The following is an 18,768-nucleotide window of genomic DNA, read 5'->3' as shown; positions in this document are numbered from 1 at the left end:
GGTTGATCGAGTGAAAGAATTAAAGCTTATCAACAATAGCAATCCTCGTTTTACGAACTCAAGGTCCAATGGAGGGGATTTGTCCACGAAGGTTGTTGTGGTCCTTTTTGATCTTCTTCCTCTTATGTTTGTAGATTATAATTGGCAAAACCTTGCCTACATTTTTTAGTCGTGTGTTCATAGAAGTATATGTCACACTAAAATCTTCTATAGAAAAGACAAACTATTATTCGAATTCCAAATCTCTCCCTATTACAAGTAAAAATAATCAATGCATCTTCGTCTATCCGATTTTAATTTTCTATCTTTTTCATAAATTGAAAACTATATTTATAATGATAAATCGCACCAAAATCGTATGAACTTTTGCATTTCCAAATACTCGTCGAAACTTTAAAATTTTATAATTTTCACCCAAATTTTTAAAATTTTAACTTCAAATTTTGAATGCGTTGTTTATTTTTATGAATTTTATTAGTATATTTTATATAATTTACGTAACAATAAATTTATTAAAATAAGCAATTAGTCTAAATTTTATATCCAAAAAGCCATCATATTACTTAAATCAAACAAATTAAAAAGATTGAGAAAAAAATCAAAATTTTGAAAGATTCAGTATTCAAATCAAAATAGTCTATAGTTCCTGTAAGTTTACATACCCCCCCAAAAAAAGTATTTAGATGGTTAGGATTTGCAAGTTATTAAAAGAAAGTAGTTTTCCCTTATTTACCCCTTACTACTTTTTAAAATTTTCAAATTTATCTTGAGATTGTCAAATATCCTTCTACAATCCAATCATACAAATAAATCTTATAAAAAATACAGATATTTTAAAAAAATTTTAAATCTACAGAAATATTTTAGTCCTTTAAAGATAAATAAGATTTTCTTGCAATTTTAAAGGACATACTAGATATTGTCCTTTTAAACAAAAAAAAATTGTTTACTGGTCTACGGGTGACGTGGTGCACCAGGTCCAAGCAGAAATAAATAATAACCCTTCCTGATTGTCCTTATCAAAACGGGTCCGTAACGGTCATAGCACACTCCGCCGTCCCAATTAACGGCGTTTCGGATAAACGGCGTTATATTGAGACCAGGGTTTCATTTTCGTACATTACAACGGAGCAGAGCATCTTCACGAGCCTCCGCGAAAAAGGTATTATTATTCCCCTCCCCCCTCATTTCTCCCACTCTTTTTCCCCCTCCAAAACCCTAAAGTTTCGATCTTTTTCACCCTTTCGATGAGATCTCCCGCTCAATCGATCCAAAATGGCCCGAATTTCCGATTTGAGGAGTCAAATTTGAGCTCGAATTCGCCGTCGGTGGTTCGGTGAAGCCCCAATTTTGATTTGAATTCGCAGGTGGGTTTGGATATGGAGTACTCTAGGGTTTGGGTTGGGGATCTTTTTGTCCTAATTTTATCTGCTTTGGGCTTTGATTTGTAGCCTAGTGTAGATCTTTAGTGGAGAGGTTTGATCAAAATTGTAATTTTTTGGGCAAGTTTTGCAAATGGCAATGTACAGAGGTAAAAAGAGTTTTATTTAGTTAAAATTTCATATTACAATCTGAATATTTGGACATTATATTGTTTTTAGTTTTAGGATCCTACTGCTGCTTTAAATTCCCATTTTAGTGATGTAATTTGCTGTTCTAGGGTTTCAGATACTGTGTAATCTTCTAAAACCATGGAAACAGAAGCTGAAATTTCTGTTCAATCGGCGGAAAACGGTGTATTAGTAGAAGATTACTCTCCGAAGCATGTTGTCCCGCCTACAAGAACGGCGAGCCGGACGACTAGTCCCTCTCGGCAAAAAGTGGTTAAGACCAAGCCGCGCGGATTCGACGAAGAAACGGTCACCACATTCGCGAAAGCTATTCATGCCGATGTCCAAATGGAAGACAACATTTGGGCTCTACTGCCCGAGGATTTGTTGGTCGAGGTTCTCGCCCGCGTGCCTCCATTCTTCATCTTTAGGTTGAGATCGGTTTGTAGGAGATGGAATTCGATCCTTAACGATAGTAGCTTCCTCGCTGCACATTCTAAAGTCCCTTCTCATGGGCCTTGTCTTCTTACGTTTTGGAAGAACTCATTAACCCATCAATGTTCGGTACTGAACTCATTAACCCATCAATGTTCGGTACTCAGCTTGCCGCTGAAGACCTGGTATAAAATCCCATTTGGTTTTTTGCCCGAGTGGGCATTCTGGTTGGTCGGCTCTTCTCGCGGGCTTGTTTGCTTTTCTGGGTTCGATGGGTTTAGCTTTAAAACTCTTGTATGTAATCCACTAACTCAAAGTTGGAGGACTTTGCCAAAAATGCATTATAATCAACAAAGGCAGCTGATATTGGTCACCGATCGAACGGACCATTCATTTAAGGTTATTGCAGCGAGCGATATATATGGAGATAAAACACTACCGACAGAAGTTTATGATTCAAAACTTAATAAGTGGTCTCTTCATCAGGTCATGCCGGCAGTTAACCTTTGTTCATCAAAGATGGCGTTTTGCGACTCTAGGCTATATTTAGAAACTCTTTCGCCACTTGGCTTAATGATGTACCGGGTCGATATCGCGCAGTGGGAGCACATACCTGCGAAATTCCCGCGTTCTTTATTGGACGGTTATTTAGTGGCAGGTGCACAGAGACGGTTATTTCTGGTGGGGCGGATTGGGCTTTACAGCACTCTTCAGAGCATGCGGATTTGGGAGTTGGATCATGCTAAGACAGTGTGGGTGGAGATCTGCAGGATGCCGCCAAAGTATTTTAGGGCACTGTTGAGATTATCTGCAGAACGATTCGAGTGCTTTGGGCAGGATAATTTAATTTGCTTTACTTCTTGGAACCAAGGGAGAGGGCTTCTTTATGACGTGGATAAGAAATTGTGGTCGTGGATTACTGGGTGCGCTATCCAACTGTGCAATAGCCAAATCTGCTTTTATGAGCCAAGATTTGATACTTCAATCTATTGATAATGCGACTTGTGTTTTCATTGACAAAAAGGGTGCCACACCTTCAGAGATAACAGTATTTTCTTTCTAGTGAGGAAAAAGTCATATTGCGAGATTCTTTGTGAGGATGCAGTATGGGAGACGCAAAAAGATGAGCAGCAAGATACTATCCTAATATATTATCCTCATCAAGATGGCAGTTGTATGGTGAATCTGAGGAACTTCACTTACATTTCTTCTTAATACTCTGACAATGTCCAGTAAGGCAGGCTCGTCTCTAACAGGAAGCAAAATCAGCTGCATTTCGGCATGTGAAGTCATCGGAATTACAGAAAAGGAATGCCTCAATCCTTTTCTGCATCAGTGTGGCTTTGTGATGAAGCAATTTTTTAACTGATTTAATTTTTGCGCACGCTTATTGTTGCAAAATGGGTGTATCAATTGGTGCTTCCTGAAGATCTGTTTGATCAATGATGGTGGACTCAATCAACTGCCCTAACAAAATGAAGTGACTTTATCTGACATCTGTGAGTTGCCATTTGAAGAGTACTGTATCATAATTCAAAAAATTTCCTTTAATCTCTTTAATGATTTTCCTTTTCTTGTCAGAGAAATTCTGTTCTCAAAAATGAAGTTTGTTGGTACTTTTTTTTTTGTAACACATTTTTTTTATGCTTTTAATGATGAACTCTACGTATCTATTGGAGTACCAAAATATATAGAATGAGGTTAGGTTGTAACTATAGGTACAACGTTAGCGGATGACCTTATCCTGGCCCTTCGTCCTTAGCTGTTCTCATCTCCTTATTTTGTAGCTTTGTATGTAATATTGACTAAGTTGTCGGTTAGTCTCTGATTGTAGACTGTGGACAAGATGATTTTTTGTGTAAGCTCAATGTCAATCATTTCTTTTTTCTCCCGCAAATTGCGTGAATTAGTCTGTTACATCCGCTAATTTTTATTATGTATTAGATGTACCTGCATTTTTAATTGCTAGCCTGTACTGCAGCACATATTTTTGTTGCTGTTCTGTACTTACGGCTGTCACTAATACCATAGTTTCTTATTTCCTTTTGTGATCATGCATATTCTGAGTTTCATAAGTTGTAGAGCTACTTGAGAAGGAATTACTCTTTTAGATCCTTATAGTTGTATGTATTTGATTAGCTTTCTTTTTGTATGCTTTGCTAATATGTGGTATTTATATGATTGTGGAACCTTAATGAAACTTCTTTCAAACCATAGTACATTTGTCAGTTATATTGGAATGTGAATATGTTAGATTGAACAGATTCTATGTAATAGAGCTGGCTTTTCTTCCCTAGTTTACCATAATCTGGAAAAGTAGTTTTGTTTTTAATTAAATTCTATATCCAGGTAAAGTAAATGCATGAAGAGACATTAGGAACTTGACAAGTATGAACAATTTCATGTCAAGTTGTAGAAAATTTGCAGACAGTAGCCAAATACTTACAAAATTGAATAGTTTTTGTTTCATGCTGCTACTATTCTTGCACATGAACAAGGATTTACCTGAATCCCGTGGATATTGTAAATGAGTGAAATGAAAGCCATATCGTGTTTTTTTTCCTATATTTGAGTGTTCACTTTTTCTTGTTCCAAATCTTATCCATTTATACGTTTGAACAACTTTGAAATCATATCATGCTTTAGTGGGTTAATGTACAGAAATTTCCTCTAATAATGGTTATCTACTTTCTCATCCCAAAAAGATTTTTTAAAGTTGTATTTCCATTTTAACATAGAAATTCTTCTTAACTTCATACAAAATAAAAAAAAAAGAAAAAAATGAGAAGATTTCTAGAAGAGCAAATAAACAAGCATTCTGTGCTGAAATTTGCTTTTGTTACAATACGTATGGAAAATATGCTTTCGTACAAAATACAGCTGCAGCTACTTGGGCATGTTTGATCATGTTTAATACTCTCAAATAACTATATAGTATACTCCTGTGGGGTAAATATTAACAGATTCTAAGTGAAAGTGCAAACTTGAAATTCAATATGAAAAAGAAAGAAAGAAAAAAGAATCAGAAATGACAAGCCACAGAAATTTCATTGACTAATCATTTGTTTTGTTGAGTCATCAGGGGATTCTATATGAAAAGAAAAACTCACAACCAAGAAAATAACTAGATAGAAGTTGTGATATATACTGGTTTCTGGAGGGATGCGATTAGGCTGTAGGCAGTTGGTTGAGTGTTGCAAGGATGTTTCGGAGTACCCAATGGCCTATCTATTCTTGTTGTAAGCGAAAATCTATTTGATGTTAAATTAATCTAACCACAATGCTTTATTTTGTTGTTTTAGTGACAATATAATTTTTGCTGCAATTTTCACTTTGCTTTTGTGTTATGTGATGTCAAAGTGTCAGACTAAGAAGTATGTTCGTGAATCCTTTTGATCTGATACTAGACAATTCCCTGTTTTGCCAATCCCTTTTTTTTCTCTTCATTTGTTAGTCTGATGCTTATGGCGGTTTTAAGAAAGCAGTTCTAGGGTTTTCGGCTTTATTTATTTATTTCAAGATGTTGATTCACATTTTGGTGAAGTTTTAGTGGAGAATTTTATCTATGAACTCTTTCTTTCTTTCTTCCTTTTGCTATTCCCACTTTTTCCTCTCGTGCAAATTATTCAATCTACTGCGCGTCACCTTTCTTATTTTTGGATAGTCGGAATATTCAAGTTGTCATTCTTTTTCAACCTGCAATGATTTTAGTTCCATAATTGGTGGAATTGGGATTTAAATCATTAGCTGTTACTGTGTATAAACTTTAGTTATGCCAGTTTGGCGAGTGAATCCTGGTGACAGTTTGTTAGTTTTGAGAATGTGGATAGTGTGACTGAATCATTTGATTACACTTAGATATCATATTCATGCTAAACCTGAGTTCTGATTAGAACCGGAATTTTTGAGAATGTGGTGAAAAAAAGATGCTGGTTCAGATATCATGCAATCAAAGAGTAAATAACTATGTTAGGTATCATCCTTCAGTTCTTTCTGTTTATTGAAAGCAACATGTTAAATTGGATTTCCGGAGTTCTAAATGATGATGTAACTAATAGTAACTGGAAAATTGATTTTATTTTCTGACTTGACTCAGCTTGACCTACTTGACTCAGCATGTATTGGTTGTTGTAGGTAGCTATGCAATTTGCCAGTGAAAAGGAGAAAGGAGCAACTATCATGTGGTAGAGTTGATTGATAAGAAGTTTAGGACTAATCGTAGACAAACAGTATTCATAGTGAAAGAATTTAAAGGGCTAGGAAAGATATCGTCGCATGTTTCAAATTATATAAGAGTAAATAGACTTATGAAACGACTGGGGTATGAAGAGTAGCTGAAAAGAATCCCTAATTCTAATATGTCTTAAACTTAGTAGACACGGCTATGTCTCAAGACAATGCACTTAAAGTAGCGCAGATGAAAACTTGATGGTATGTCACAGGAAGGAGTTACATTGTTAACCATGACGAGTTAAGGCTTACCATTAGAACCATACTGAAAGACTTTGTGGATTCTGACTTAGCAGTTACTGCTAAAGGATAATTGTTTTGACTGTTGATTAGATTTTTGAGTAGCTAAATTTGGAAATTGGAATCTTAGTTACGATAGTTGATGACTGCTTCCATATCCATAGGGTGACCGGAACAAGAGAGAGGGTGAGATGAAGGATGGCAAATGACACGCTCGTTCAAAACAAAACGACCAATGATGATCTTGGTAGAACTGACAGATTGAGTTAGGAGACATCAATTGAAGGGCGTTGAGAACAAAGGAGGTTACAAGTTGCTTATATGGTAAGCTGGTTGGGCATATGTATTAGTGGGGTTAGGAGTGGGTCAGTGGGTGGAAGGGAATGGACTCAATGGAGTGTGACAGAGAAGTTGGGGTGTAAGGTGAATGAGCCTAGTGAGAAGAGTAGTTGAAAAGAGAAGAACAAGATCTGTTGGGGTGGTGAGCTAAGCACCTCAAGTAGAATCAAGCTTTTGTGTTGGGTGATGGATCATTAGTTTATGCTCAACCTAGTTTTGGACAACTCTTTCCCAAAATTATCTGATCTTTTAGTTACATTTGGGTTCAGCTCTGTAGGTTTCTGCCCCAAAAGTTGTTAGAGAGTATTGATATGAAGATCAAAAGGAATTAGCATTTATACTAAGTAGCTTGTTTTGTTTTTGCTACTATAAAAGGTTTGAGATGGAATGTGCTTACCAAGAACTAATTCTTTGTGGTCTAGCTTTGATCTTCTCTCGCTGTTACAATCCCTGCTTTGGCCCAATACCTTGTTGATCCATATAATGTCGAAGCTTCTTTTTAACTAAAATAAATTTATTTGGGTTTATAGTGGAGATAAGAAATATTAGTTACTATTTGAATTAGTTATCTGCTTCAGCCTAAGGATGAGTTTGCAACTACTGATGCCAGTTGCTGCATTGTGATCAGTTAAGCAAACTTGAGAAGGATTTGAATGTCTAGCTAGGGATTGCAATCATTTTAGAGGGATATCTAAAACCCAAGGATAGGATTGCAAAGGATCCAAGAATAATGAGTTTGCAACTACTGGAAATGATCAAATAGTACTAAATTTCTCGCATTATAGATTTATGCTTCCAAACTATATAAGGTTAATAGGTAAATACCATTCAAACTACACCCTAGCTATTTAGTTACTATTATAGTACATCACTAAGTTATGTTATATATATAGAGAGAGAGAGGCATAATATGTGGGCAAAATTTGTTTGGGACATAAACTAGGGTTTGATGGTACTAATTATTTCCTCTAAGGCTCATTAGTTGTTGACGGGAGGACGGCGGCGGGGCTTGTCGTGGTAGTCCTTGTTGAGCAATCTGAAAATTTCGTCCGACGCCTCTATAAGCTTTTGCTTTCGAATATTTCTGTTGGTCTGATCATGAAATTTGTGGGAATTCGACAGTGTCGATTTTTGTGATCTTGTTGAGGCCGCGGATAATCGGAACCCCTTTTGTGGAGTGTCTGAAGCATCTACTGTTTCAAGATCAATCCCTTTAATTTTTGTTCTGAAATTGGATAATGGCCTTGACTTCACTGTTGTGCTACTAGAATCCTGAGGAATTAAACATTAGTTTCATTTGTTAGTTGCTAGTGATCTTTTTAAATAAACAATAACATGTTTTAATAGAAAATATCTAACTTAATCAGTAGAGTAACTCAATTGTAGGCATCACTTGTGACATTATTTTAGTGTAGACTATTAATTAAATGCACATCCTCTCTCTATATTGAGGGTGCACTAGAGTATTGAGTTTCATTAGGTTCTCATCCTAAAAGAACCAAATAACTTTGTTATATACTTACATTGCAATATTTACATCATTGGAAATCTAATATATTCCCCTCAAAAACCCCAAAAAAGAGAAGGAAAAAACATTCCTTGACATTCCTTGTAGAATAATAGGATTAAAAGAATAATACAATTGTTTCTATGTTTGCCACAAAATATGACCGTTAGATCACAATCAATTAAACTCCGTGATACAGTCTAGTCACCGCATTAATTATACAAAATGGGTATGATTTTTTTTTTAATAATGTACAGGAATGATCAGGAGGAAAAGCTTAAACAACTCGTAGTTGTCATCTTTTTCTTTATACTAGAAATCAAAAAAATGAAAGAAAATATTGCTTGCAATCTACAGTAAGTAGTAAAAGAATGGAAAGTGCCGTTATTTTTTACCTTTAAATTAGGTGACCCATTTGAATCACTTGGGTAGCTCTTGCTCTTTCCTGCATTGAGAATAGAAAGTATTCAAACTGAACAGAGATTAATTCATCCGACATGTCATTTTTCTCACACTTTACAATAAGCATGAGACACAGTAGCTTCTTTCATTCTAACATTAGTACATTATTATTTACTCTTACAATAAGTATTTGGCCATGACATTGTCACATTTTAAATCATATTTAATGCAGTTTTGTGATATCAGGATAAAAAGAAGCTAGGGTTTTCTCTAGTGTTATCACTTGAAGATACTATATATTGTGAGTGAAACATCAAACCGTATTATAAACCTCAACAAATATGTGAAGATAGAAAAACATAATTTGAATCACTTTAGTTCTAAAGTAATGCTTAATTGTTCTTTGGAGGGTGGTTTTTGGGCAAATGGTAGTCCGAAGAGAAGGGTACGACTCCACCAAAATGGACCTTTGGGGAAACTCCTCTGGTAATGTTTAACTCATGATTTAAACTCATTGCCTTCTCTCCTCCTTGGCCATTTATTCCAACAACAACATTATTTGCACCTGAGTTTGCTTCAGTTTCCACCTCCTTTAATGTTTTCTTCGCTTCCACGATGATATTACCGATGCCAATTCTCTCGTTCATCTGTTTGCTTCTACTATCCTCGATCATGCTCGTCTTATCATGAATTTCCTATAACAAAGTCTTGTTCGTAAAACTACATCTACTAAAAAAGAATATTCATTTAACATAAAGAACAATGTAGATTGCGCACATCTAAAACTTGTACCTGATTATTCTGATGGACCTTCTCACTATCAGCAAACATAAAAACACCTAAAATAAGTAAGCAATCTACGTGTTATATATGCGAATCATTGAGTAAAACATTACATAAAAGGACTATGGACACTTGATGAAGAACATAAAGAAGAGAGTGAAATTAATGGCTAGTTACCTCGACGAGCAAGTGCGAGGGAGTGCCCTAGGGCAACTGAAAAGAACAATAGCCCTACTAAGGTGGTGGTGGTTAAGCTTAACTGCTGCATAACTACCTTGCTGAACTGTAATTAGGGTATGTGTGTTTTTCACACTAGGACAACAAAAAGGGGAAGAGGTAGTAAAAGGAAGGGTGGGTTTTTATAAGCTAGCTAACCCTAGTTGATAGGTCAAAACCCAGGGTTCCAACATATCTCCTCCCTACCGATACTGGTACTATTAATCGATATTTAATTCTTAACATTTTCTTATTGTCTTGGTTAGATTCATGATCTTAGGAGGGCGCGAAACTTGTCCTTGTGATCTACGAAGAACTCAAAAGCGTTGCGGGTTGCGTGAGGAAGAAGATCTAAGTGTTTGTGCCTGTCGACCGCCATGCATGCAACGAGGAAAAGGGTATTCAAATCTTGTGAGTTTTCGCTAATCTTTTAGTATATATGGTCACATTCCCTAAATGAATGCACACTATTTTTCATTTTTATATGCTAATGGTTATGAGATGAGTGCTACACTTCTAAAAGATGCATGAGAGAGCCAAGTTGGAGTGTGACACATTCTCTTATGGTAGTGGGGGGCAGCTTATATAGCTCTTGTTCCTAGAATTTCATGGTATGGTACACAGAATATGTACTCACATTTGACCACCTAAATGTTGGTTTTCTTGACTTGGTTCATAGTATTCCAATTGGCTTCAATTGACTAATTGTACAATATTGTTGTAGTATTGCTGATACCAAAAACCTACTATTTGGTTTTTTGCACTATTTTTTCACTGTAATCTTTTTCTTTGATCAGTAAGAAGAACGATCAGTAAGAAGAACTAATTAAAGTACTATTATATATAACTTTTCTTCATTAATAATTAAGTGTATGAAAGAGTTTATTTAATAGCTAAACTTTGAAGATTTTGAGGGGAAAATGAAATGTGATGGCTTTATTGTTTTTCTGCCTGGCATCCTTTAGATATATATATATATNATATATATATATATATATATATATATATATATATATATTAAGAGTAAGAATGTTATTCTCATGATAGAAGCAAAAAATTCGGATCTATATATAATGTTTAAGGGCTTCTTCAGCTATCAACTTAATTTTGGAATTGCTTCGCGCTCTGCAGTGAAAAACAATAAATATGCACTATAGACCGAAGGTTTTTGATAATATATCAGGTGAAATTACTCGAGAAGTTTCATTTTCTGTAGCACAATGTTCTAATAATTTATATATCCAACAGCTCCTCCCGCATCTTAGCTCGAGAATCTTCACAGAACCAAGACGTTGACTTGAATACTTGGTGTGCATTTGGCGATCGATCGATGTCTACTTCATGATTTTGTTTTAGACCCGACATGTAATCACAAATCTACGTTGATTGAACAAGTAGAGGATTCTCTATATTGTCATTATTGGTTAGTTTACAATGCATCGTTGTTGAATGCGGAATGATATTTTTTTTTATTTCTTTTTTCAGAAAAAGAAGTGAAAAATATTACTATCAAATTTCCGCTCTCTGTTGCTGCAAAAATTCATAGATGCTAGTGTGAAGGCAATTCATCATCCATGGGCACACCCCATCATTTAGAGCTTGTACGTGAAAAGAAAAGGTCAACCATTACCAAATGAGGAAAATGGTAATTTTTTTTTTTACTTTCCTCTTTCTTAAAAGAAAATATGAATTTACAACCTAACCAATAATAACAAAAATGTAGAAGATTCTAGATGGGAAATTTGGCATTAGTAATTCTATAAATAAAGGATTCGTAATTGGTTAATCTCATCATAACAGGTATAATTGTGAATGTCAAATCATAAAAAGTATGGTAATTTTAGGCAGATATAATGCCAAGGATATATTTGTTTAAAAGATGTATTTGTTTATAACTTTTGGGCCTAAAGGCAATATTAGATTTTATATGAAATATTTATTATAGAGATGACTTTCTGACTTTTAATTACATAAAATTCTTAAAAATTTCTAATTCAAAGATAAAAAAATTTTGCCAAACCACCTTAGCTTAGGTGGTAAGGTATTTAGGTGTGAAGCTATATGTGTTAAGTTCAAATCCTATTGTGAGACTTTGAATAGTTTCTGAAAGAATGAAATTGAACTCACAGCTCGTAGTTTCACACTCAGATATCTTACTACCTAAGTTAAGATAGTTTGGGTAAAATTTTTTGCTTTTCTTTAAAGATGCTGGGTAAACTTTTTGGCTTTCTGAGAATTTAAGGGTACTTTTGATATTATTCATATTTCTAAATTTATCTCTCTCAAATTTTATAGGCATCTAAGTTAAGATGGTTTTTGTAAATTCTTTTTGCTTTCGTTCAAAGGTGCTGAGGGAACCTTTTCCCTTCAAGATTTTTTTTTTTTTTTTTTTTTTTTCTTGAGAGAGAGATAGATAGCATGCTAACCACTTCGTTTATTTCATTTAGAAATAAACTTAGCTGGAAACGTGAATCAACTCGAATTCAAACTTGGGATTTCGGATACCAACCATCAAATCCTTTGTCACTTGCACTAGGGACAGTCAGTTTCACTTCTAAGATATTAGTGGAACTTGAGAGCACTTTTGGCATTAATTGTCTTAAATTTTGTATAATTAAATTAAATGTGTGTATTGTGTCTACCGACAAGCCTTCTCTTTCGGCTAAATTATGCTTTTGGTCCTCAAACTATAGGTTGTTTGATGCTTTGGTTCTCAAATTTTAATTTGTTGTAATTTTTGATTCCATCTTTTTAGATCGTCGCAATCAAGTCTCACTGCCTATTCAGTTGTCTAAATACTAATATGCCGACGATGCGTCGATAATGTTATGATTGATAGCCTGCCAATAATTTAAAAGCTACTTGCTACCGCATCAGCAGCACATCAATTGTAGTCAACTAAATAAGATTGCGGGATTTGATTGCGAAAATTTCAAATGTTCACGCTAAAAATTATAATAAATTGAAGTTTGAGAAGCAAAAGTGTTATACTCTTCATAGGTTAAAGATCAAAAGTCTAATTTAGCCCCCTTTTTCAGAACTTAAAAGGGTACATTTGGCTTGATTTATGCTTATCTAAAGAATGTTTCCTGTGTAACTACTATCTAGATACTACTTGTCCCGGCTGCGTTTGGCTAGAGAACTAAATTTTGGAGAATAACTTTTGTTGTTCCCGAGAACAGGGAATATTCCTGTATAAGCTAGAACAAACTGTAAATTACGTTTAGATGTTATTTGTTTGTTCCTAGAGAATATTCTTGATAGTGTTTGGATGGTTATTTTGGAATAAGGTGTTGGAAAGATAAAAATTAAATAAAATAACAGATTTGCCCTTGAATGTAATAATCAAATATAATTTAATAAATTAAGCATTAAAATAAATTAATTTACAAATTAAGTATATTTGTATATTATTTTCAAAATATTAATTTAGTAGTATTCAATTTAAGTATTTATTTATTTTTTTCCAAACTAATTTAAAATATAAATATTTAAAATGAAATAACACTTATTAAATTAAATTAAATTAATTATTCAATCGATTTATTTTAATTTACTAAATTAAATATTAATAAGTCAAAATAGTGTGGCTCTTATAAATAAAAAAAAATCAAAAAAATTTCTAAATACACCCTGATGAAGGGTTAAAGGGCAAAATGGTAAAGAAATATATCCCCCCGAGTTGTTCGCCCCAATTGTCCCATTTAGGGAGAACAAGCTTAATAAGTTGTTTCCGAAACAACTCGTTAAGTCCGGAACAAAGGCCTTGTTTTATTTTGCATTGTATTTGAGGGGATAAAGAGGGATATCCCGCCTTGTTATGGGATATCCCTCCAACCAAACACAGCCGTAAGGGTCCAACCAACTAATGCAATGAGCTTAGAATTATACAAATTTTGTTTCTTTTGGGCTCTATTTACACTTGCAATTACAATTATGCTTTCAATATGATATTTTTAGCTTGTTATTAATCTTATATAGAATACTTGCCACAGATAAGCCTTTCTCATTTATAGGACACTCTTTTTCTATTTCTATTTTTCTGTGAAAAGAGCAGGAAAAAAAAATACCATTATCCTTGTTTTGCGTCATTACCCGTGTTTTTAAGACAAGTTCTGATAAATAGTAAATTTGGATGGGTTAACATCATCACTCCTAAATTAATATCACTTAAATTTAAGATAAAAACGTATAAATTTATCTGAACTATTGACTATTTGGATTTGGTTATTCAAAATTTTAATTTTACTATCTTATTTTTTTATTTTTTTGATTTGAATCAGCACTTTGACTTCAACTTTTGATTGTGTCGTTTATTTTTACGGATTTAGTTAGTATATTTCATGCAAGTTTTGCAACTATAAATTGATTAAAATAAATATTTAACTTAAATTTTAAAATCAAAGTATCGCTGACGAACTCAAATCAAATAAATTAATAAATTAAATAATAAAATTAAAATTTTTAAAAATTAGATAATTAAATTAAAATAGTTTATAGTTGTGGTAAGTTCTATATGTTTTTACTATATATATATATATATATAGAGAGAGAGAGAGAGAGAGAGAGAGAGAGAGAGAGAGAGAGAGAGAGAGAANTCAATGTGGTAAGATTAAACCAAAAAAAAAAAAAAAACAAAATTTTTTTAAGAATGCCAAGAACATCAAATCAAGAGCCACAAGAACATGGCCTCCTACAAGTTGGTGACCATTGTATCATTAGCAATCCCAATTTCCAAAAAAAAATAATAAAAGAATAAAAAAAATTTAATTAAAAAAATAATAAATCAAATACTTTTTTAAAGCCTCCATGCGGTTTTTGTAGAACACGAGGGCGTAATCCCCAATTCTCTCCAACTATCCGCGTGGAGATTCGTGCCACTTGGTGCGTAGCGAATGGCCGTTTGTTAGATCGATGCCATGCCACGTGGCATCATCCTACTAGTAATCAGACTTCCAAACGAATCCAAGCCGTTGAAATTCTTTGGGAAAACACTACTACTTTTATATACTTTTTTCCGGAAAATATCTAATTAATTTGTTATTATTTCTACCCGAACACTCTAACAGTGTGTTTGGTTCGCCCTTTTATCATCTTTAATCGGAATCGAAATAAACGTATTTTTTTGTCCGTGTTTGATATGCGAGATTTTCATTCAAATTCTAATTTTCAGGTGAATGAAAATTTCTTAATTATCCAAAGCTTTTTTTTTAATTAAAATATAAGTTTAATGGTAAAAAAGTGTAGGGTGCTAATTAAGGCAATTGTTAATGTCAAGTCGGTAATTAAGACGGGGACTAAAGTGCATGCAATGAGGTTTTAATTTTATAATTTAGCCCAAAAATAAGTACTAAAATAAGTAACTCTAGGCCATATGAAGTCTCGGGTGTCTGATTTACACCTATATTATAAGGGTACAAAAAAAAAAAACTTCAGTGGAGAGCTTCCCAATAATGCCTATTGAAGAGTCTCAATCTACTGTCATGTCTTAGTTTTATCTCTATTTAAGAGTTATAATCCTTTCTTTCTTGTAGGGTTTAACAGTTTTTTTTTTTAGTATTAAAAAACACCCGACGGATTTTTGAATAGAGATAAAACTAACATGTGGCTATGGATCAGGGGCTCCCCAACAAGACGTCAGTGGGGAGCTCTCTACTCAAGTTTTATCCAAGTATATTAATTATCCAAGTACACAGAATGTATTACTCTGACTAAACCATTTTTCTTATTTTTTAATTTATGAGATTTTGAATTTTAGGTTACACGACTGGTATCATCATGAACAGCACAAGGTATCAGATCATATATCAAATTCTACAAGTGATTATGACTTCTAAAAAAAAAAAAAGAAGGTTGAAATGCTAATTAAAAATGGTTGGTTGGGTGAAGAATCTACATAGGACCTCTTAGTTTAAATCTAATGGTTGGTTGAGTTGGAGTAGAAATTGTTTAGATTTAGATTAGGTGCANAAATGAAAAAAAAAATGAAATTGGAAAAACAAATGTTCTTCATATGATAAATTTATTAGACCGATGCATTTGATCAATCAATAATAGTTCCTACTTATTGAATATTATACTATTAAAAAAAATTAACTTTATGCTTACAAATTGTTTTACAACCTTTTTTTTAACTAATGATCAGTTTTAATATTTGGTTTAATTCTTACCTTCGTGATTTGCAACCGCCCAGTAATAAAATAGTAAGCAAATTTGTAAGAAGTTTGTTATTTTATAAAATTGTTTGTAAATACAGTGTTTTCAAGGATTAAAGTGTCGTGGCACGAGATGGTGCCGGAAACTTGCCAACATGGTACGATACAGTGCGTGTCGGGCCGTACCGATGTATGCAGGTCAAAAAAATATATGTGTATCGACACGTAATGGTATGAAATATTTATTTTCTTTAGTAACAAAATATACTAATTATTTATTACGTATTTTTATCAAATCTTTTGAACTTTGTTGAGAAAATAACTTACTAATTTCAAGAATAGAGAGTTTTGAGTTGTGCCATCGATACGATGGCTGTATCGTGCCAACATCTTACTGGCACGATACGGCATGGTAGATACGGCCTGTGCCGATGGGCACTTTAATCCTTGAGTATTATTCTGTAATGCCCTACTAGTTCTACATCAAATGAAAACGAGAGTATAATTGGGTACGAAGGATTAGAGATCCTCATAGTTATAACTTAGTTTAAGAATTTTGGGTCGGTGGTTTGAGCCCAAAGAGTTATTATTCCTGATGGGTCGAATCATTATATTTGGTATCAAAGCCGAATAGAAGCAAGAAATGTGAGAGCAAAGTGCTATGCTGGATGAATTATTATACCACGACTTTGGTTGGAGTCACCCCACTTGAACCCGAAAGAGTCATCTCTAAAGTCTCACATTGCCTGATAATTCTAGTCTATGAGTTCCTGACGAGGATGTTAGTGTCTCAGCGGAGAGAGTTTATAATACTCCAATAATCTCACATCAGATGGAAAAAGGACCATTAGTGAGTATATAAGAATTAAAGAACCTACTAATAATAACTATACTTAAGTTTTTTGGGCCGTTGATTTGGATCCAACGAGTTATTATTGTTAGTGTGTTAGATTGTCACATTTAGTATCAGAGTTAAATACTAGCTGGAAATATGAGATGAATCTCAACTAAGTAAAAGTCATGCAGCGATTTAAGTGTAGCTCCCCAATTGGCAACTGTCGTGGGTAGAGCGCAGCTCCAACAAGATCAGCTAAGGCTAGTGAGATGAATCACACAACGCTTGCTTGTGAGTGTGTTTGAGTCTAATGAAAATGAAGAAAATACCCCTAGAATTTAGAATAGTCCTATATATAGGATATAATTAATCCAATTATAATATTTTGGGCTATAGGTTGGCTCAAAAGATTAAAAGAGTTAAATATGTTAGGGCTAGAGTTCGCCTGCTTGTACGTGTCAGTTCTAAAAGGGGAGAGGAATATGAAACCCCCAAAAGATATTCTCAAAATTTGGAATAGTCCTATATATAAGATATAGTACAGCTAAAGCTCTTAATCCGATAATAATATTTTGGATGGTGGATAGGCCTAAAGATTAAGAGAGTTAAGCATATTCGTGATAGAATAATTCTAATGTAGGTGACCATCCTAGAAAGCGGGACTAGTTCTAAAATCGGTGACCTTCCTGGGAAGCAGACTGTTACCATTAGTATCTCTGTAATGCCCCAATAGTCGCACATCAGATGGAAAAGGATTATGATTGGGTGGGAAGTGGGCCATTATAGTTGGTATCTCTGTAAAGCCACCATAGTCCTATATCGAATGGAAAGAGATTATAGTAAGGTATATAAGGATTGGAGCCCCAATAACAATAATTATTATTATTCTTAAACATTTTGTCTAGGTGGTTTGGATCTAATGAATTATAGTGCTAGTAGCTAGGGTTGTTACATTTGGTATTAGAGCGAAATATCAGCCGAAAATATAAGAGCTAAATGCTATGGGGAATAAAGTGCTACGTTACCAGTTTCGTGGTGGGCACCTCTTGAACTCGCAAGGGCTATTTCTAGGATCTCCCATCACCTAGTAATTCTGCCTAATAATTTTGTTCTATGTGTGTGCCTGACGAGGATCTTAGGATCTTAACGTGTAGAGTCTGTAACGCTCCAATAAATCCACATCGGATGGAAAAAAAAAATTATAATTAAGTATATAAGGAGTAGAGATCCTAATAATAATAAAATGACTTAAGTATTTTGTACTCGTGGTTTAGATCGAATAAATTATTATTATTATTATTATTTTGAGAAAGAAGTAGCAAGCTACCTGCTTTATTCATTTAGCAAAATGAACTAAGCATACAAGGTGGAAGCAGATAGCTAGGGCCTCCGAGGCAGTGCCAAAAAAGGAACAAGAGTAAAGCAAAAAAGAGATTGTTGAAGCATAAAAAAAAAAAAAGAGAATAAAAAAAAAAGAAGAAGAAAAGAGAGAAAAAAATAAATAAGAATAGAGATGGTTTATGAGATCATCCATGCACCAGGTGCATGGATAAAATTTAAATTTTGAAAATATCTCATGCACCGGATTGCGAAAAAATAATACGTACGGGTATATAAAATAGCACATTCGTCTATTCNTTTTGTAGGGGTAATTAACAATAGACGCTTGCGTTTATTGGAAGCCATGGATCCGCAATACCTGATAACCATACATACACATACTTTAATCTACATCATGAATACTACCCCACGGGAGAATCAAAAGATAAAAATTCCCCGTGCGAGGTGCGTCATTCGTGGTGGCAGACAGAGATAAAGGAAAAGGGGGGAGGAGAAAGAAAGGTGAGGGAAAAAGAATTTTAAGAGGAAGAACAATAAGCTGGGGCAGTGATCCAAGCTGTGTCCACGAATCCGTCAGACGTAAGATGCACTCAATAGCTTGGGTAGCATTAGTTTCGTGCTGAAGATAATGTTGTTTCTTTCCGTCCATACAACCCACCAAATTGCCGCTAGAAGGATTAGGGCTTCCGATCTTTTCGCGGCGTCTAAGATAAAAGATGCATTACTCCAAAGGTC

General features: G+C 34.1%; 2 protein-coding genes across 8 annotated transcripts; one reads left to right on the top strand and one right to left on the bottom strand.

The window, feature by feature from the left end:
- Positions 1,105-3,882, top strand: LOC109718826 (F-box/kelch-repeat protein At5g15710). Of its 7 annotated transcripts, XM_020245251.1 has the most exons (3): positions 1,138-1,367; positions 1,452-1,531; positions 1,661-3,882. In XM_020245251.1, the coding sequence occupies exon 3, from the start codon at positions 1,692-1,694 to the stop codon at positions 2,976-2,978; it is 1,287 nt and encodes a 428-aa protein (XP_020100840.1). In that variant the 5' UTR covers positions 1,138-1,367; positions 1,452-1,531; positions 1,661-1,691; the 3' UTR covers positions 2,979-3,882. The 7 variants fall into 7 exon arrangements, with proteins under 7 accessions (XP_020100841.1, XP_020100842.1, XP_020100840.1 ...); XM_020245252.1 differs by lacking the exon at positions 1,452-1,531 and having other exon boundaries at positions 1,105-1,162; XM_020245253.1 differs by lacking the exon at positions 1,452-1,531 and having other exon boundaries at positions 1,128-1,162; positions 1,669-3,882.
- LOC109717979 lies at positions 7,553-9,754 on the bottom strand. Its single transcript, XM_020243945.1, has 5 exons — positions 9,664-9,754; positions 9,496-9,542; positions 9,269-9,398; positions 8,697-8,746; positions 7,553-8,066 (listed from the first exon to the last, which is right to left on the bottom strand). Exons 1-5 carry the CDS (start codon positions 9,752-9,754, stop codon positions 7,773-7,775), a joined length of 612 nt encoding a protein of 203 aa, XP_020099534.1. The 3' UTR covers positions 7,553-7,772.

Source organism: Ananas comosus, linkage group 12, assembly GCF_001540865.1.
Source record: "Ananas comosus cultivar F153 linkage group 12, ASM154086v1, whole genome shotgun sequence".
Classification (NCBI taxonomy): Eukaryota; Viridiplantae; Streptophyta; class Magnoliopsida; order Poales; family Bromeliaceae; genus Ananas; species Ananas comosus.
Note: the sequence above shows the minus strand (reverse complement) of the source record. Positions and strands in the feature narration are given on the sequence as shown.